The 20,897-nt window shown below is 45.3% G+C and overlaps 1 protein-coding gene across 1 annotated transcript in view; it reads right to left on the bottom strand.

Annotated features, from left to right (window-relative positions):
• The window catches only part of OSBP2 (oxysterol binding protein 2), a 60,073-nt gene that overhangs the window by 21,684 nt on the left and 17,492 nt on the right, over positions 1 to 20,897 (bottom strand). Inside the window, exon 3 of the mRNA XM_070763138.1 lies at positions 4,534 to 4,790. Coding sequence (XP_070619239.1) covers positions 4,534 to 4,790 — 257 coding nt within the window. The remainder of the gene's footprint in view (positions 1 to 4,533; positions 4,791 to 20,897) is intronic.

Below are 20,897 nucleotides of genomic sequence, written 5' to 3'. Positions count from 1 at the left end.
ACTGCTAATTAAGCTGCCAAAGAGAAGTGGAGAAGAGAGGAGGCAGCAGCAGTGTGTTCAGGGATGGAGTTTCCCCCAATCGTGTGTTGGTGCAGCCTAGGAATATGATTTTATTAAAGAAAGAAATTCAATGCCCCGTCCATTTCTGGTACGATCGCAATAGCATTTAGACTTATATACCGCTTTTCCGCGCTTCACAGCCCTCTAATAATTTCTTTCTTTCTTTCTTTCTTTCCTTCCTTCTTTCCTACCTTCCTTCCCTCTTTCTTTCTTTCTTTCTTTCCTTCTTTCTTTCTTTCCTTCTTTCTTTCCTCCTTTCCTTCTTTCTTTCTTTCCTTCCTTCCTTCCTTCTTTACTTCCTTCCTTCCTTCCTTCCTTCCTTCCTTACTTACTTACTTACTTACTTACTTACTTATTTATTAGATTTGTATGCCGCCCCTCTCCGTAGACTTGGGGCGGCTCACAACATATAATAAAACAATTCACAACAAATCTAATAAATTTAATTTTTTTTAAAAAAAAACCCCATTATTAAACCAGACATACACACAGACATACCATACATAAATTGTATAGGCCCGGAGGAGGGGGGAATGCCTCAATTCCCCCATGCCTGATGGCAGAGGCGAGTTTTAAGAAGTATACGGAAGGCAAGGAGGGTGGGGGCAGTTCTAATCTCCAGGGGGAGCTGGTTCCAGAGAGTCGGGGCCGCCACAGAGAAGGCTCTTCCCCTGGGACCCGCCAGACGACATTGTTTAGTCGATGGGACCCGGAGAAGGCCAACTCTGTGGGACCAAACCGGTCGCTGGGATTCGTGCGGCAGAAGGCAGTCCTGGAGATATTCTGGTCCGATGCCATGAAGGGCTTTATAGGTCATAACCAACACTTTGAATTGTGACCGGAAACTGATCGGCAACCAATGCAGACTGCGGAGTGTTGGTGTAACATGGGCATATTTAGGGAAGCCCATGATTGCTCTCGCAGCTGCATTCTGCACGATCTGAAGTTTCCGAACACTTTTCAAAGGTAGCCCCTTGTAGAGAGCATTACAGTAGTCAAATCTCAAGGTGATGAGGGCATGAGTGACTGTGAGCAGTGAGTCCCGGTCCAAATAGAGCTGCAACTGGTGCACCAGGTGAACCTGGGCAAACGCCCCCCTCGCCACAGCTGAAAGATGTTTCTCTAATGTGAGCTGTGGGTCAAGGAGGACGCCCAAGTTGCGGACCCTCTCTGAGGGGGTCAATAATTCCCCCCACGGGTTATGGATGGACAGATAGAATTGTCCTTGGGAGGCAGAACCCACAGCCACTCCGTCTTGTCTGGGTTGAGCTTGAGTCTGTTGACACCCATCCAGGCCCCAACAGCCTCCAGGCACCGGCACATCACTTCCACTGCTTCGTTGACTGGACATGGGGTGGAGATGTATAGCTGGGTATCATCTGCGTTCTGATGATACCTCACCCCATTTACAGAGTTAGCCTCTTGACCCCACAACAATCTGGGCCCTCATTTTACCAAACTTGAGCCGGTCAGGATCGAACTGCTGGCAGTCGGCAGAATTAGCCTGCAATGCTAATTTTTTTCAAAAAAAAAAAAGGGGGGGCTGAAAAAAGCCTCAAGAACAACCTGAAAAAAAGCCCCCCAAAAATGGGCTGAAAAAAGCCTTGAAAATAGGCAGAAAAAAGGCTGGGAAATGTGGCGCGTGGAAGCCAAAGTCTTTGCCTTCTTCCCTTGAGGACCAGTATACTGCACGAGTCAAAAAGAGGGCAGTGAAAATATTTACGGACCCCTCACATCCTGGACACAAACCGTTTCAACTCCGACCCTCAAAACATTGCGACAGAGCACTGCACACCAAGACAACTATAGACACAAGTTTTTTTCTCGAATGCCATCACTCTGCTAAACAAATAATTCCCTCCGCACTGTCAAAATATTTACTAAGTCTGCACTACTATTGCTACTAGTTTTTTTCTCATCATTCCTATCACCCATCTCCTCCCACTTATGACTGTATGACTGTAACTTGTTGCTTGTATCGTTAAGATTTATATTAATCTTGATTGTTTTATCATTGCTTATTTGACCCCTATGACCATCATTAAGTGTTGGACTTGATTCTTGACAAATTTATCTTTTCTTTTATGTACACTGAGAGCATCTGCACCAAGACAAATTCCTTGTGAGTCCAATCTAACTGTTTTTAGTATTGGATTATTATTATATGCTGTTTTATTACTGTTGTTAGCCGCCCCGAGTCTGCGGAGAGGGGCGGCATATAAATCCAATAAATAAATAAGTAAGTAAGTAAGTAAGTAAGTAAGTAAGTAAGTAAGTAAGTAAGTAAGTAAGTAAGTAAATAAATAACACTTGGCCAATAAAGAATTCTGTTCTGTTCTATTCTATTCTATTCTATATTCCATTCTAAATTCTATTCTATTCTATATTCTATATTCCATTCTAAATTCTATTCAATTCAATTCTATTCCATTCCATTTTCCTTTCCTATATTCTATATTCCATTCTAAATTCTATTCTATTCTATATTCTATATTCCATTCTAAATTCTATTCTATTCTATATTCTATATTCTATATTCCATTCTAAATTCTATTCTATATTCTATATTCCATTCTAAATTCTATTCTATTCTATATTCTATATTCCATTCTAAATTCTATTCTATATTCTATATTCCATTCTAAATTCTATTCTATATTCTATTCTATTCTATTCAAACTTTAGCTGCGTCTTACAGTCAGGTGCATCTTATAGTCCAAAAAATACGGTAAGTACCGATCTCTCCATAGGCCCGTGTTAATTAAAGCCAAAAAATGACGAAGACAGAAAAAAAATAGCCAGGCTCCATCACAGATCAGGAGCAGAGCACCTGCCCAGGTGTTCCCAGACTCCAGATTTAAAGGCTGCGTGAAACCCCTTAAATGTGACCCGAGCGCATTTCTCTCGCGCAGTTTCTTCCCTGAAATAATCAATGGCCCGTTGCGATCGTAAAGAAAGCCCACGACCGATCGTAAAAACCAACTGTGCCTGCTTTTAATAGTCTGCAGAACACCTCCCTCCGCGGCTCGGCTCACAGCTGAGCGGGGTTTTGCGTCGGAAAAATTAAAATCGTTTTAATGGCTTTCACCGTAGCAAAGACATCGACGCGGCGTGTGTGCAATCCGCTCAAACGTTTCTGAATCGTAATTAGAAATTACAAAAGTAAAGGCTTAAATATGGCTGAGCAGCATTCAAAAGGCAGCCTGGTTGCGTTAAATACAGATAAAGATCAAGAGAGTTGGAAGGGACCTTGAGGGTCATCTAGTCCAACCCAAGTAGTGCACCAGTGATGCCGAACTTATGGCACGGGTGTTTTTAATCGGGAAGTGAACACAAGAACAATCTGAGGTCCGTTGGGGGAAAGTTCAGAAGCAACCTGAGCAAATATTATTTTACTGAAAGAGTAGTAGATGCTTGGAACAAACTTCCAGCAGACGTGGTTGGTCAATCCACAGTCACTGAATTTAAACATGCTTGGGATAAACATAGATCCATCCTAAGATAAAAATACAGGGAATAGTATAAGGGCAGACTAGATGGACCAGGAGGTCTTTTTCTGCCGTCACTCCTATGTTTCCATGATAGCAGTGCTCCAATATCGGTTAATTTGCCACAAAGAAGAGGGAGTCAACCTATTCTCCAAAGCACCTGAACAAGAAGCAATGGGTGGAAACTAAACAAGGAGAGAAGCAACTTAGAACTAAGGAGAAAATTCCTGACAGTCAGAACAATTAATCAGTGGAACAGCTTGCCTCCAGAAGTCGTGAATGCACGATCGAAACATTTAAATATGTTAAATGGTTAAATAAGGTTTAGGAGGGAATTGTTTTCAATAGGAAAGTGAACACAAGAACAAGGGGACACAATCTGAGATTAGTTGGGGGAAAGATCAGAAGCCACGTGAGAAAATATTATTTGACTGAAAGAGGAGTAGATGTTTGGAACAAACTTCCAGCAGACGTGGTGGATCAATCCCCAGCAACTGAATTTAAACATTGCCTGGGATAAACATAGATCCATCCTAAGATCAAATACAGGAAATAGTGTAAGGGCAGACTAGATGGACCAGGAGGTCTTTTTCTGCCATCAATCTTCTATGTTTCTATGAATGAGGAAGGATGGGAGGAAGGAAAGAAGGAAAGAAAGAAAGAAGGGAAGGAAGGAAGGAAGGAAGGATCCCCAGTCACTGAATGTAAACCTGCCTGGGATAAACATAGATCCATCCTAAGATCAAATACAGGAAATAGTGTAAGGGCAGACTAGATGGACCAGGAGGTCTTTTTCTGCCGTCAGTCTTCTAGGTTTCTAGGTTTCCTCCAGACAGGTGAGTTCTCACAATGTCTATCCACTCGCTCCCTGACTTAGACCTGCAATGGGGAGGGAACGCTTCCCGCGGCACAAAGACACACAAACACCCACACACACAAACACACGCTTCCCGAGAATCACCAGCCGTCTCGCTCGCCCGCTCACATTTATCATAGCATTGGAGGTGATCCGGAAGAGGGTGGCTCGCTCGTTGACCGCTTTGATCTTCTCCCCGCTCTCGGCCGGCAGTTTGAGGTTTTCCAGCTCACTCAGGGACCTCTGCAGAGCCGCCCCGTGCTTGGAGATCAAGTCGTTGAAGGCGCTGAGGTCGTCCAGCTTCCCCGAGAGGTATTTCAAGGTGCCGTGGACTTCGCTCTGGTCCGACTGCGAGGCGGATTCGTCTTCGTCGTCGCCCGAGTCATCTGTGGTGGAGAGAGGAAAGAGGTGAGAAAGGAGGAGGAGGAGGAGAAAGAGAGAAAGACCACTTCCGTCTCCATGGTTACAGGCTGGACAGCACTCAAAAAACATCGGGGAGAGGATAGAGAAATAATTATATGATTGTTGCAGAAATGGATCGGCTAACTATGGCAATAAATGATTAAAAAAAGGATCCGAGGGCAGTTACGATAAAACAAGGGTTTTAAAAAGTAAGAACGAGTTTAAGAATGTAAGAATTGGATGGTAGCATGACGGCACAGGTTTGGTAGATAAAACAGCAAATAGCCACGAAAAATTGAGATAGGATTTGAGTGTGGGGTGATTGTGTAGTTTGATTGTTTTTAATGATAGTGGGTTTTTAACTTTCCTTAACATTAGATTTGTATTGTGCCGTGCACATTTCACTATGCACTGTTTTATGTTGTGTGTAATATAAATTTGTTAAAAATTAATAAAAAAAATTATTTAAAAAAACACACTAGATTTGTATTTGTATTGTTATTATTGTTATGAGCTGCCCTGAGTCCTCGGAGAGGGCTGGCATACAAATCTAATAATAATAATAATAATAATAATAATAATAATAATAATAATAAATAATAATAATAATAATAATAATAATAATAATTATTATTATTATTATTATAGCAGCTAATAGCACTTTGAATTCAAATCAGGGCGAAAGATAATATCTGAAACCTGGATGATAGGATTTGAAAAGGAGGTAGCACAGGATGAATGATAAATTGGATAAATAATTAGGAAGTTTGGATTAAGAATTTGGCATTTGATATTATATTGTATTGTATTCTAATTTGAGGTGTGTGAATTTGAATCTCTGTAAGGTGTGGAAAAACAATAAAAAATCTATACCCAGATAAAAAAAGGTTCGGACTATTATAACATCTGGATACGAGTCTTCAAAGAGGGGCGGCATACAAATCTAATAAATTATTATTATTATTATTATTATTATTATTATTATTATTATTATTATTATATTGTGGTACAAATGGATAGGGAAAAAAAGGAAAACTGACATAATAAAAACGCGTATGATATTAGAATGTAGGTATAGATATTTAATCCTTAAGCAAATTAACATACAAATTACAGAATAAACAAAATAAAAACTACTACACAGTTTGGGGAAAATTATATAGTTGGATAGAAAAGAAAACAGAATTAAACTAATGTTTAAGAAAAAGAATGAATCAATAGAAACAGAATTGTAAAGTATTAAGCTCATTCATTTTGTGTGGTTTTTTTATATCTGAAAGTTTGTCTGTATGTCTTGTTTTGTTTGTTCATTATTAAAATAAAATAAAATAAAAAATTAAAACATGTATGATATTAGAATGTAGGTATAGATATTTAATCCAGAGCATATGGATAAGAAGAAACAAATTGGATGTTGACTTACTTGAAAAATAGCTGGATTTGTATATGTGCTGACGTTTGTTTAAATGTTGTGTTTGTGTTTCTTTTTTTAATGTATAAAACTCAATAAAAATTATTTTTTTAAAAACAACAAACATTGGGCAATGCAAAGGCAAACTGCCACCTCGAATTGCACCTGAATCCCCCAACCTGGCGCCCTCCAGAGACACCCGATAACCGCACCCAAGGTCTCCATTGAGGTCTCTCCATCCCCATGCTGGACCCAACACAACTCCGCTCGGGATGGACTGGCATCCCAGGTCAACACAAAAACCGTTTTTGAGAGAGGAAGCGGAGAACAACAATTTGCAAGGCGAAGGCTTTCAGACACCCGCTGTATAGAGCGCTGGGGAGACCCCGTTTGGAATAATACTGTGTCCAGTTTTGGAGACCTCACCTACAAAAAGGGATGGATCAAATTGAACGGGTCCAAAGACGGGCTACAAAAACGGTGGGAGGTCTTAAGCATCAAACTTATCTCTCTCCTGTGCTAGGTGTAAGAAATATGGTCTGATTGATGGATGGGTGGGTGGATAGATAGATAGATAGATAGATAGATAGATAGATAGATAGATAGATAAGATAGGTAGGTAGGTAGGTAGGCAGGTAAATAGGTAGGTAGGTGGGCAGGTAGATAGGTAGGTAGGTAGCTAGCTAGCTAGATGATAATAGATAGATAGATAGATAGATATAGATATATATAGATATATAGATATATAGATATATAGATATATAGAGAGATAGGTAGGTAGGTAGCTAGCTAGCTAGCTAGATGATATAGATAGATAGATAGATAGATAGATAGATAGATAGATAGATAGATAGATAGATAAGATAGGTAGGTAGGTAGGCAGGTAGATAGATAGGTAGCTAGCTAGCTAGATGATAATAGATATAGAGAGATATACAGTATATAGATATATAGAGATAGCGGTAGGTAGGTAGGTAGGTAGCTAGATGATATAGAGATAGATAGATAGATGATAGATAGATAGATAGATAGATAGTTAGATAGATAGATAGATAGATAGATAGATAGATAGATAGATAGATAGATAGATAGATATTTAGATAGACAGACAGACAAACTATGTTTTTACTTTTTCATTTGTTGCACACCGCAAAACCGGACGTCAACATCGCTGCTGTCTTCGGATGTCTGCGTTAGTCGCTATTTTTAGCCCCTTGTTATTTATTCTCTTGCCATCAGCCATATGTTCCCTCTAAGTCATGTCCCTTCAGCTGGTTGGCTTAGGAGAAAGGCCAGGGTCACCACCAACGGTTGGGGACTGCTGTACTTATTGCACTGCTGGCTCATTTTTATTTATTTTTAAATACCCCTCTTTTCCTTCTGGTCATGTATGCTATTACCTTCCTGCTGAATGCAAATTCATGCAGCAGCCCAGAAGGTTTTTTTGGGGTTTTTTTTTCAGCTCATTCCCAAATGAGACCAGTTCTGAATTTTGAATGATAAACATACATCTCGCATTTTCGGCATAAAACGGATGGAGCGGATTTTAAACCTTTCGTTGTTTGTTTTCTCTGTGTGTGGGCGGGAAGGGGAAGGAAACAACCCCTACTGTGTTTTGTAAAATAACTTGCTAAATCTTGGCTTGTTTTTCATCATCCCTGGGTTCAGGAGGCTTTCCGGAAGCCTGGAAGAGTGAAAGTGGCTCAAAGGGAGGGTGAAAACCAGCTGTTTTTCCAAACTTCTGGTTGGCCCGTCGGCCTGTTTTTCATAGAAACATAGAAGTCTGACGGCAGAAAAAGACCTCATAGTCCATCTAGTCTGCCCTTATACTATTTCCTATATTTTATCTCAGGATGGATCTATGTTTATCCCAGGCATGTTTAAATTCAGTTCCTGTGGGATGACCAACCACGTCTGCTGGAAGTTTGTTCCAAGCATCTACTACTCTTTCAGTAAAGTAATATTTTATCATGTTGCTTTTGATCTTTCCCCCAACTAACCTCAGATTGTGTACCCTTGTTCTTGTGTTCACTTTCCTATTAAAAACACTTCCCTCCTGGACCTTATTTAACCCTTTAATATATTTAAATGTTTCGATCGTGTCCCCCCTTTTCCTTCTGTCCTCCAGACTATACAGATTGAGTTCATGAAGTCTTTCCTGATACGTTTTATGCTTAAGACCTTCCACCATTCTTGTAGCCCGTCTTTGGACTCGTTCAATTTTGTCAATATCTTTTTGTAGGTGAGGTCTCCAGAACTGAACACAGTATTCCAAATGTGGTCTCACCAGCGCTCTATATAAGGGGATCACAATCTCCCTCTTCCTGCTTGTTATACCTCTAGCTATGCAGCCAAGCATCCTACTTGCTTTCCCTACCGCCTGACTGCACTGTTCACCCATCCCTGGGTTCAGGAGGCTTTCCGAAATCCTGGAAGAGTGAAAGTGGCTCAAAGGGAGAATGAAAATCAGCTGTTTTTCCAAACTTTTGGTTGGCCCGTCGGCCTGTTTTTCATCATCCCTGGGTTCAGGAGGCTTTCCGGAAGCCCGGAAGAGTGAAAATGGCTCATAGGGAGCGTGAAAATCAGCTGTTTTTCCAAACTTCTGGTTGGCCCGTTGGCCTGCGAAACCGACAAAAGGAAAGAAAAGAGAGGGAATTCGGCCCCTCTGTTAAGCCACCACAATATCCAGAGAGAAAGGCTGAAAGAAACCAGCTGAGCTGCAGGAAAAAAGAAGACAGCCCAAGCCAATTGTTAGAGAAACAAAGCAACCCAATGTTGCTCCACTTCCTTTGTTGTCCACCCAGAGGTATTTATATCTCTCAATGAAAGGGATTTGCAATCGCCCGAGAGCCGCCCTCTCCTTGGGCTCAGACCAAACCAACTCAGCTGCGGAGTCCGGACATCTCCAGAACGGCAGACGAACCAACAGAAAATCAGATATTTTTTTTACGAAGAGGGTCTTTGAGGCTGTCAGGCATGCATTCTGTAGTTTGCCGGCCAGAAGCAGCCAAGCTATCACCAACCGAAGACATAGAAACATGGAAACCTAGAAGATTGACGGCAGAAAAAGACCTCCTGGTTCCTCTAGTCTGCCCTTATACTATTTCCTGTATTTTATCTTAGGATGGATCTATGTTTATCCCAGGCATGTTTACATTCAGTGACTGTGGATTGACCAACCATGATTGCTGGAAGTTTGTTCCAAGCATCTACTACTCTTTCAGTCAAATAATATTTTCTCACGTGACTGACTTCTCCAACTGACCTCAGATTGTGTCCCCTTGTTCTTGGGTTCACTTTCCTATTAAACACACTTCCCTCCTGAACCTTATTTAACTCTTTAACACATTTAAATGTTTCCATCGTGTCCCCCCTTTCCCTTCTGTCCTCCAGACTATACAGATTGAATTCATGACGTCTTTCTGATAAGTTTTAGGCTTAAGACCTTCCACCATTGACCCTGAAGAAGGAAGACAATACAGCAGAAACGTTTGAGAAGAATTTTACTTCTTCTTCGTAGCAAAACTATATTACAGTGATCCCTCGAGTATCGCGAGGGTTACGTTCCAAGACCCCTCGCGATACTCGATTTTTCGCAATATAGTGGTGCGGAAGTAAAAACACCATCTGCGCATGCGCGCCCTTTTTCCATGGCCGCGCATGCACAGATGGTGTTTTTACTTCCGCACCTGGGAAGACCCAGGGAAGGTTCCTTCCGCCGCCCAGCAGCTAATCTGCTCGGCGGCAGCAGCGAGGAGCCGAATCGGGCTTTCCCCTTTGCGTGGGCGGCGGGGAAACCCCGATCTTCGGCTCCTCGCTGCTGCCGCCGAGCAGATCAGCTGCTGGGCGGCCGCGGCAGCAGCGAGCAGACGAAGATCGGGGTTTCCCTGCTGCCCACGCAAAGGGGAAACCCCGGCTCCTCGCTGATGCCCCCGCCCGGCCGGCCGGCCGCCGCCCGCCAGCAAGAGGGGGAGAGATAGAGAAAGAGAGAGAAGGAAAGAAAGAGATGAGAGAGGAAGAAGCAAGATAGAGAAAGAGAGAGAGAAAGAAAGATGAGAAAGGAAGGAAGAGAGTGACGTCATCGGGTGGGAAAAATTGCGATATAGCGTTTCGCGAAGATCGAGATCGCGAAACTCGAGGGATCACTGTATCTATATTATATTTACAGCACACCACTGCTATCTTACTATACAGCACACTACCACTAACCACAGCCTACAACAAATCAGACGGAACTAACCAGTACAAACCACAAACCACAGCCATGCAAAGGTGCATCACAGTTTATACAATTCTTAGCCAATCGGATTGTAGCACATTCATCGTAACCAACATAGAGGCAGCACTTGGACATCCTTTTCAATAACCACTGATACACTTGGCATCCATGAATCTGTCTCATCCTCCCTTGAAGCTCTCCAGGCTGACAGCTGTCACGACCTCTTCTGGAAGTGAATTTCATCAACCAAGGACCCTCTGGGTGAAGAAATATTTCCCTTGATTGGTCCTCACTTTCCTACCTATGAGCTTTAGGGAGGGCCCCCTCGTCCTAGTATTGTGTGATAGAGAAAATAATTTTTCCCTATCCACCTTTTCTATCCCGTGCATGGTTTTATACCCTTCGATCAAGTCACCCCTTCAACGCCCGTCTTTCAAGGCTGAAGAGACCGAGGCATTGCAACCTGGTTTCATAAGGGAGGGGGCTCCATTTCCTTGATCATTCTTGTTGCCCCTTTTTTGCACCTTTCTGACTTCCATTATATCCTTCTTGAGGTGCGGTGACCAGAAGATTATTATTATTATTATTATTATTATTATTATTATTATTATTATTATTATTATTAATTGCATTTGTATGCCGCCCCTCTCCATAGACTCGGGGCGGCTAACAACAGTGGTAAAAACAACATGCGACAATCCAATACTACAACAGATAAAAACCCTTATTTTAAAACCAATCATACATACAAACATACCATACATAAATTGTAGAAGCCTAGGGGGAAAGAATATCTCAGTTCCCCCATGCCTGACGGCAGAGGTGGGTTTTAAGGAGCTTACGAAAGGCAAGAAGGGTGGGGGATATTCTAATCTCCGTGGGGAGTTGGTTCCAGAGGGCTGGGGCCGCCACAGAGAAGGCTCTTCCCCTGGGTCCTGCCAAACGGCATTGTTTAGTTGACGGGACCCGGAGAAGGCCCACTCTGTGGGACCTAACTGGTCGCTGGGATTCGTGCAGCAGAAGGTGGTCCTGGAGATAATCTGGTCCGGTGCCATGAAGGGCTTTATAGGTCATAACCAACACTTTGAATTGTGACCGGAAACTGATCGGCAACCAATGCAGACTGCGGAGTGTTGGTGTAACATGGGCATATTTGGGAAAGCCCATGATTGCTCTCGCAGCTGCATTCTGCACGATCTGAAGTTTCCGAACACTTTTCAAAGGTAGCCCCATGTAGAGAGCATTACAGTAGTCGAGCCTCGAGGTGATGAGGGCATGAGTGACTGTGAGCAGTGACTCCCGGTCCAGATAGGGCCGCAACTGGTGCACCAGGCGAACCTGGGCAAACGCCCCCCTCGCCACAGCTGAAAGATGGTTCTCTAATGTGAGCTGTGGATCGAGGAGGACGCCCAAGTTGCGGACCCTCTCTGAGGAGGTTAGTAATTCCCCCCCCCCCAGGGTAATGGATGGACAGATGGAATTGTCCTTATGGTCTCAAGCTTCTCCAAATACCCATTTCTCCTCCACAAAAGGGCCCGATGTCAGCTGAAGCTCCGAGCCACACTCTGCAATTGTGGAGGGGAGGGGGGCCAAGAGGAACAATCAGAAATTCAAGTCGGCAAGTGGACTTCCTCTGGCCCAAGACCGCTCTGACCTGCTTGCCCTGTCTTGATAGATCGGATGTCCGAGCAAGAGGAAAGTCACACGTCTCCGGTTCCCCCTTGGCTTTTCTAAGGATGTCACCGAAGATAAATTTTTAATCGTTATTTAAATACATTTTCCATTCTTGGGTCTTTGCAAGGTTTCGCCGACCCACAGGAAGGGCAAGGAACAAAGCCAGGTTATATACCCTTCTTCCTGGTAGATTTCATATTACGTTTCAGTTTCTCAAGTTCTCCAAACAACGGTCACATTGTCCAACCAAGATGCCAGTTTATTTATTTATTTATTTATTTATTTATTTATTTATTTATTTATTTATTTATTTATTTATTTATTTATTTATTTATTTATTAATCAGATTTGTATGCACCCCCCTCTCCGCAGACTCGGGGCGGCTCACAGCAATAATAATACAATGTAAACAAATCCAATATTTAAGTTTAAGTTAATTTAAAACCCCAATTTAAAAACCAATCATACATACTAACATACCATGCATAAATTTTATAAGCCTAGGGGGAGGGAAAGTCTCAATTCCCCCATGCTTGATGACAGAGGTGGGTTTTAAGGAGCTTATGAAAGGCAAGGAGGGTGGGGGCAACTCTGATATCTGGGGGGAGTTGGTTCCAAAAGGTCGGGGCCACCACAGAGAAGGTTCTTCCCCTGGGTCCCGCCAAACGGCATTGTTTAGTTGACGGGACCCGGAGAAGGCCAACTCTGTGGGACCTAACTGGTCGCTGGGATTCGTGCGGCAGAAGGCGGTCCCGGAGATATTGCTCAGTGACAACTCTCCTCCTTCTGATCCAGCCAACCAGATGTTGAAATGTGGTCGATTCATTGGCTAGAAATGATGTTTTGACTGGAGGATCCATCATATTCTCTCCAGTTCCAAACTCTGTCAATCTGAGTTCAGGTCAGAACGCCTCAGGAAGCAAACAATCTCACATCCCAATCAAATTCAGGCTTGAGACTGCCAACTTGCGATGGTCAATTTGCCACAGCCAACTCGCCACAACCGACTTGTCATGGCTAGTTTACCCTTACCAATTTGCCATGGCCAACTCACTACAATCAATTTGCCACAGCAAACTCCTCATGGCCAACTCTCCATGGTCAGCTCACTACAGCCAACTTGCTATAGACATCATGGCCAACTCACCATGGCCAACTCATCATGGCCAATTCACCATAGCCAATTTGCCGTGGCCAACTCACTATGGCAAACTCATCATGGCCAACTCTCCATGGTCAACTCACTACAGACAACTTGCCACAGACAACTCACCATGGCCAACTCACCATAGACAATTTGCCATGGCCAACTCACTACGGCAAACTCATCATGGCCAACTCTCCATGGTCAACTCACTACAGCCAATTGGCCACAGCCAACTCACCATGGCCAACTCATCATGACAAATTCACCATAGACAATTTGTCATGGCCAATTCACTACAGCAAACTCATCATGGCCAACTCTCCATGGTCAACTCACTACAGCCAATTGGCCACAGCCAACTCACCATGGCCAACTCACAATGGCCAATTCATCATAGCCAATTTGTCATGGCCAACTCACTACGGCCAACTCACCATGGCCAACTCTCCATGGTCAACTCACTACAGCCAACTTGCCACAGACAACTCACCATGGCCAACTCACCATAGACAATTTGCCATGGCCAACTCACTACGGCAAACTCATCATGGCCAACTCTCCATGGTCAACTCACTACAGCCAATTGGCCACAGCCAACTCACCATGGCCAACTCGCCATACCCAACTCATCGTGGCCAATTCATCATAGCCAATTTGTCATGGCCAACTCACTACGGCAAACTCACCATGGCCAACTCTCCATGGTCAACTCACTACAGCCAATTTGCCACAGACAACTCACCATGGCCAATTCACCATAGCCAATTTGTCATGGCCAATTCACTACAGCAAACTCATCATGGCCAACTCTCCATGGTCAACTCAGTACAGCTAACTCGCCACAGCCAACTCATCATGACCAACTCGCTATGGCCAATTTGCCCTGGCCATCTTTCCATGGTCAACTCCACTACAGCCAAGTTGCCACTGCCAACCTGCAGTGGGACAACTTGCTATGGCCAATTTGCCTTGGGACAAACTCACTGCAGGACAATTTAACCATTCTATTTAATTGCTGAAAATCAATTTTTATTTTTTGGCCCTTCACATTTCATCCGGTCCCCTCCTGTTGCGTCCTAATGATCCTATTCCACTATTTGGAGAGTTGGCAATGGCATGTTGGCCACGGAGAATGGTCACGGACCCAAATCCCAATGGGCGTGGGGCAGGGGGAGGCAAAGTTGGCTCTTCTAAGACATGTGGACTTCAACTCCCAGAATTCCCGAGCTAGCATGACTCTCGTTGGGTTTTCTCCAGTTTGTTCTAAAATGCCCCGTTGTCACGATGTTCGAGACATATAAATTAATAAAATAAAAATATGCATGTGCCTTTGGTGTTTAACCTATTAAAAGAAAACCACCGTCCACATTAACCTTCCAAAACAAGGTACAGTGATACCTCGTCTTACAAAGGCCTCGTCATACAAACTTTTTGAGATACAAACCCGGGGTTTAAGATTTTTTTGCCTCTTCTTACAAACTATTTTCACCTTACAAACCCACCGCCGCCGCTGGGATGCCCCGCCTCCGGACATCCGTTGCCAGCGAAGAGCCCGTTTTTGCGCTGCTGGGATTGCCCTGAGGCTCCCCTCCATGGAGCCTCAGTCTGCGGAGTCTGCGGAGAGGGGCGGCATACAAATCCAATAAATAAAGACCCCACCTCCGGACCTCTGTTGCCAGCAAAGCACTTGTTTTTGCAATGCTGGGATTCCCCTGCTGGGATTCCCCTGCAGCATCGCAAAAACACAGAAGTCCAGAGGTGGGGTTTCCCATGGAGGGGAGCCTCAGGGGAATCCCAGCAGCGCAAAAACGGGCGCTTCGGCTGGCAAAAGGGGTGAGTTTTGGGCTTGCACGCATGAATCGCTTTTCCATTGATTCCTATGGGAAACGTTGTTTCGTCTTACAAACTTTTCACCTTAAGAACCTCATCCCAGAACCAATTAAGTTTGTAAGACAAGGTATCACTGTATCCTACAATTTGAACTACAACATCCATGCTGCCCCTTTGCACATCTGACACCAGTGAAGACAGCCTCTTCAAGAATTCATGACATCTGTCAGTAAGGAAGCCTCGTCGTGGGAAACCAGGAAATATTTCAAGAGCCTCCTCCCAAGGCTACATTTTTGCCACAATCCAGACAATAAAACAACTTTCTGACATTTTAAGGATTTTTTTCGCTTTGTGACTCGACCTACTTAAAGAGCCTCTCTCGCTTGTTTCAAAAATCCAGGCCATGCTGAATTTACAAGAGACAATAAATATTTCGCGAGTTCGCGGAGAGGGGCGGCATACCAATCTAAATAATAAATAAATAAATAAATTTACTATCTGGGTGATTGTCAGCTGGGCCTTTTTGAAGTCTGCCAAGAGGGATGGCACGAAGCGGATCCTTGGCGAAGAGGGCTTGTCGTCTTTGCACATCACAAAAAACCCCACATCCTTGTTATTAAGGAACCCTTGGGCTCTCGACCCACGTTCCTTCCCCTCCCTAGGAAAAAATAAATTAAAACCAGGTACTTCTAGGGCTTTTCATTTGGTCAAATGGACACTAAACTCCCCTTGGGGTGACTTTGGCTTCAGAGTTAACTCTTTGTGGTCCCCGGAGATGCACCCCAGGAATTCAGTCACTGTGGATTCTTCCTTCCTTCGTTCCTTCTCTTTCTTTCTTTCCTTCTTTCCTTCCTCCCTTCCTTCCTCATTCATAGAAACATAGAAGATTGACAGCAGAAAAAGACCTCCTGGTCCATCTACTCTGCTCTTATACTATTTCCTGTATTTTATATTAGGATGGATCTATGTTTATCCCAGGCATGTTTAGATTCAGTTACTGTGGATTGACCAAGCATGTCTGCTGGAAGTTTGTTCCAAGCATCTACCACTCTTTCAGTAGAATAATATTTCCTCACGTTGCTTCTGATCTTGCCCCCAACTGACCCTTGTTCTTGGGTTCACTTTCCTATTAAAAACACTTCCCTCCTGAACCTTATTGAACCCTTTCACATTTTTAAATGTTTCGATCATGTCCCCCCTTTTCCTTCTGTCCTCCAGACTATACAGATTGAGTTCATGAAGTCTTTCCTGATAGGTTTTATGCTTAAGATCTTCCACCATTTTTGTAGCCCGTCTTTGGACCCGTTCAATTTGACCCATCTCTTTTTGTAGGTGAGGTCTCCAGAACTGGACACAGTATTATTCCAAATGGGGCCTCACCAGTGCTCTATACAGCGGGATCACAATCTCCCTCTTCCTGCTTGTGATACCTCTAGCTATGCAGCCAAGCCTTCGACTCACTTTCCCTACCGCCTGACTGCACTGTTCACCCATTTGGAGACTGTCAGAAATCACGACCCCTAAATCCTTCTCTTCCGAGGTTTTGGCTAACACAGAACTGCCAATACAATAGCTCTCTCTTTCTTTCTCTCTCTTTCTCTCTCTCTTTCTCTCTCTCTTTCTCTCTCTCTCTCTCTCTTTCTCCCACTCTCTTTCTCTCTCTCTTTCTCTTTCTCTCTCTCTCTTTCTCTCTCTCTCTCTTTCTCTCTCTCTCTCTTTCTCTCTCTTTCCCTCTCTCTCTCTCTCTCTCTCTCTCTGTGCTTAAACCAAACCAACCCTGGGCCTTTGCAACATCCACCTCCATTGGGCTGAACTCATCATGCCACGAGAGAACCGAGGCCCAGCCAAACGAGGAAGGGACCCCTCCCCGATAAACGAAAGCAGGCGTTTCCTACAAGGGACCCACCGAGAGCCAACTAACCCTTCTTAATTTTATTCAGGCAGCCGGAGTTGCAGAAGGAGTTGACAGATCCTGCCTCCCAACAATTCCGGCTCTTCATGCCAGCTGCCGGGGGTGGTGGTGGTGGCTGTGGTGGATGCTACAGCCTTGGGCATGGCTGGGAGCCTTTCGGAAAATCAAACCAAGCCCAACACCAGGAATGTGCAGGAGAAAACATCCTTGCTTAGCAGCTGGTTTCGCTGCCGTTCCGGGCACGTTCTTCCTTCTCCGTTAAGGATTCTGGCCATAGGCTGAGCTCTCCAGCGGCTGAGCCCCATGGATCTCCCGGCAATCCCCACTTCCGTAGAGCGAGGTCCCACGCTTAACTCCCTCCGTGCTGGTGAGGACTTGCCAACTCGAGAAAAGAGGGGAAAACCCTCGCACGTAGACCGCTTACCATGGTGGGTCTCTTTAATGCGGCTCTTTCGGTAGGAAAAGCTCAGCAGAATATGGAGGACAGCCCTACCTGCCAAGGTGATCTGAAAAAAGAGCCCCTGTCTCTTTAAATCCTTCTGGAGGTTGTTTGCAGGACATCTGCCTAGCTGATGCACCAAAGCTTTAACCCTTCCCTCCCCTGTGCCCTGCAACGGCTGCAGGTTTAATGACAAGAAGGACCAGGGGAGACAGGATAGCAGCCTTCCAAATATCTCGGGGGCTGCCACAAAGAAGAGGGAGTCAAGCTATTCTCCAAAACACCTGAGGGTAGAACAAGAAGCAATGGGTGGAAACTAAACAAGGAGAGAAGCAACTTAGAACTAAGGAGGAATTTCTTGACTATGAGAACAATTAACCAGTGGAACAGCTTGCCTCCAGAAGTTGTGAATTCTCCAACACTGGAAGTTTTTAAGAAGATGTTGGATAACTATTTGTCTCAAGTAGTGTAGTGCTTCCTGCTCAAGCAGAGGGTTGGACTAGAAGACCTCCAAGGTCCCTTCCAACTCTCCTCTCCTCTCTTCTCCTCTCTTCTCCTCTCCTCTCTTCTCCTCTCCTCTCTTCTCCTCTCCTCTCTTCTCCTCTCCTCTCTTCTCCTCTCTTCTCCTCTCCTCTCTTCTCCTCTCCGCTCTTCTCCTCTCCTCTCTTCTCCTCTCCTCTCTTCTCCTCTCTTCTCCTCGCCTCTCTTCTCTTCTCCTCTCCTCTCTTCTCCTCTCCTCTATTCTCTTCTCCTCTCCTCTCCTCTCTTCTCCTCTCCTCTCTTCTCCTCTCTTCTCCTCGCCTCTCTTCTCTTCTCCTCTCTTCTCCTCTCTTCTCCTCGCCTCTCTTCTCTTCTCCTCTCTTCTCCTCTCTTCTCCTCTCCTCTCTTCTCCTCTCCTCTCTTCTCTTCTCCTCTCTTCTCCTCTCTTCTCCTCGCCTCTCTTCTCCTCTCCTCTCTTCTCCTCTCTTCTCCTCTCCTCTCTTCTCCTCTCCGCTCTTCTCCTCTCCTCTCTTCTCTTCTCCTCTCTTCTCCTCTCTTCTCCTCGCCTCTCTTCTCCTCTCCTCTCTTCTCCTCTCTTCTCCTCTCCTCTCTTCTCCTCTCCGCTCTTCTCCTCTCCTCTCTTCTCTCTCTCTCTCTCTTCTCCTCTCTTCTCCTCGCCTCTCTTCTCTTCTCCTCTCCTCTCTTCTCCTCTCCTCTATTCTCTTCTCCTCTCCTCTCCTCTCTTCTCCTCTCTTCTCCTCGCCTCTCTTCTCTTCTCCTCTCTTCTCCTCTCTTCTCCTCGCCTCTCTTCTCTTCTCCTCTCTTCTCCTCTCTTCTCCTCTCCGCTCTTCTCCTCTCCTCTCCTCTCTTCTCCTCTCCTCTCTTCTCTTCTCCTCTCTTCTCCTCGCCTCTCTTCTCTTCTCTTCTCCTCTCTTCTCCTCTCTTCTCCTCTCCGCTCTTCTCCTCTCCTCTCCTCTCTTCTCCTCTCCTCTCCTCTCTTCTCTTCTCCTCTCTTCTCCTCGCCTCTCTTCTCTTCTCTTCTCCTCTCTTCTCCTCTCCTCTCTTCTCTTCTCCTCTCTTCTCCTCTCCTCTATTCTCTTCTCCTCTCCTCTCCTCTCTTCTCCTCTCCTCTCTTCTCCTCTCTTCTCCTCTCCGCTCTTCTCCTCTCCTCTCCTCTCTTCTCCTCTCCTCTCTTCTCTTCTCCTCTCTTCTCCTCTCTTCTCCTCGCCTCTCTTCTCCTCTCTTCTCCTCTCTTCTCCTCTCTTCTCCTCTCCTCTCTTCTCCTCTCCTCTCTTCTCCTCTCTTCTCCTCTCCTCTATTCTCTTCTCCTCTCCTCTCCTCTCTTCTCCTCTCCTCTCTTCTCCTCTCTTCTCCTCGCCTCTCTTCTCTTCTCCTCTCTTCTCCTCTCTTCTCCTCGCCTCTCTTCTCTTCTCCTCTCTTCTCCTCTCCGCTCTTCTCCTCTCCTCTCCTCTCTTCTCCTCTCCTCTCTTCTCTTCTCCTCTCTTCTCCTCTCTTCTCCTCGCCTCTCTTCTCTTCTCCTCTCTTCTCCTCTCTTCTCCTCTCTTCTCCTCTCCTCTCTTCTCCTCTCTTCTCCTCTCTTCTCCTCTCCTCTATTCTCTTCTCCTCTCCTCTCCTCTCTTCTCCTCTCCTCTCTTCTCCTCGCCTCTCTTCTCTTCTCCTCTCTTCTCCTCTCTTCTCCTCGCCTCTCTTCTCTTCTCCTCTCTTCTCCTCTCTTCTCCTCTCCGCTCTTCTCCTCTCCTCTCCTCTCTTCTCCTCTCCTCTCTTCTCTTCTCCTCTCTTCTCCTCTCTTCTCCTCTCCGCTCTTCTCCTCTCTCCTCTCCTCTCCTCTCTTCTCTTCTCCTCTCTTCTCCTCGCCTCTCTTCTCTTCTCTTCTCCTCTCTTCTCCTCTCCTCTCTTCTCCTCTCCTCTCCTCTCTTCTCTTCTCCTCTCTTCTCCTCTCCGCTCTTCTCCTCTCTCTCCTCTCTTCTCCTCTCCTCTCTTCTCCTCTCCTCTCCTCTCTTCTCCTCTCCTCTCTCTCTCCTCTCCTCTCTTCTCTCTCCTCTCTTCTCCTCTCCGCTCTTCTCCTCTCCTCTCCTCTCTTCTCCTCTCCTCTCCTCTCCTCTCCTCTCTTCTCCTCTCCTCTCTTCTCTTCTCCTCTCTTCTCCTCTCTTCTCCTCTCCGCTCTTCTCCTCTCCTCTCTTCTCCTCTCTCTCCTCTCTTCTCCTCTCTTCTCCTCTCTTCTCCTCTCTTCTCCTCTCCGCTCTTCTCCTCTCCTCTCCTCTCCTCTCTTCTCCTCTCTTCTCTTCTCCTCTCTTCTCCTCTCTTCTCCTCGCCTCTCTTCTCTTCTCCTCTCTTCTCCTCTCTTCTCCTCTCTTCTCCTCTCCTCTCTTCTCCTCTCCTCTCTTCTCCTCTCTTCTCCTCTCCTCTATTCTCTTCTCCTCTCCTCTCCTCTCTTCTCTTCTCCTCTCTTCTCCTCTCTTCTCCTCTCCGCTCTTCTCCTCTCCTCTCTTCTCCTCTCTTCTCCTCTCTTCTCCTCTCTTCTCCTCTCCGCTCTTCTCCTCTCCTCTCTTCTCCTCTCTTCTCCTCTCTTCTCCTCTCTTCTCCTCTCTTCTCCTCTCCTCTCTTCTCCTCTCCTCTCTTCTCCTCTCTTCTCCTCTCCTCTATTCTCTTCTCCTCTCCTCTCCTCTCTTCTCTTCTCCTCTCTTCTCCTCTCTTCTCCTCTCCGCTCTTCTCCTCTCCTCTCTTCTCCTCTCTTCTCCTCTCTTCTCCTCTCTTCTCCTCTCTTCTCCTCTCTTCTCCTCTCCGCTCTTCTCTCTCCTCTCTTCTCCTCTCCTCTCTTCTCTTCTCCTCTCTTCTCCTCTCTTCTCCTCGCCTCTCTTCTCTTCTCCTCTCTTCTCCTCTCTTCTCCTCTCTTCTCCTCTCTTCTCCTCTCCTCTCTTCTCCTCTCCTCTCTTCTCCTCTCTTCTCCTCTCCTCTATT

The sequence above is a fragment of the Erythrolamprus reginae genome, chromosome 10 (assembly GCF_031021105.1).
Source record: "Erythrolamprus reginae isolate rEryReg1 chromosome 10, rEryReg1.hap1, whole genome shotgun sequence".
Lineage (NCBI taxonomy): Eukaryota > Metazoa > Chordata > Lepidosauria > Squamata > Dipsadidae > Erythrolamprus > Erythrolamprus reginae.
The sequence above is the reverse complement of the archived record's forward strand: the minus strand, read 5'-3'. Positions and strand labels throughout refer to the sequence as shown.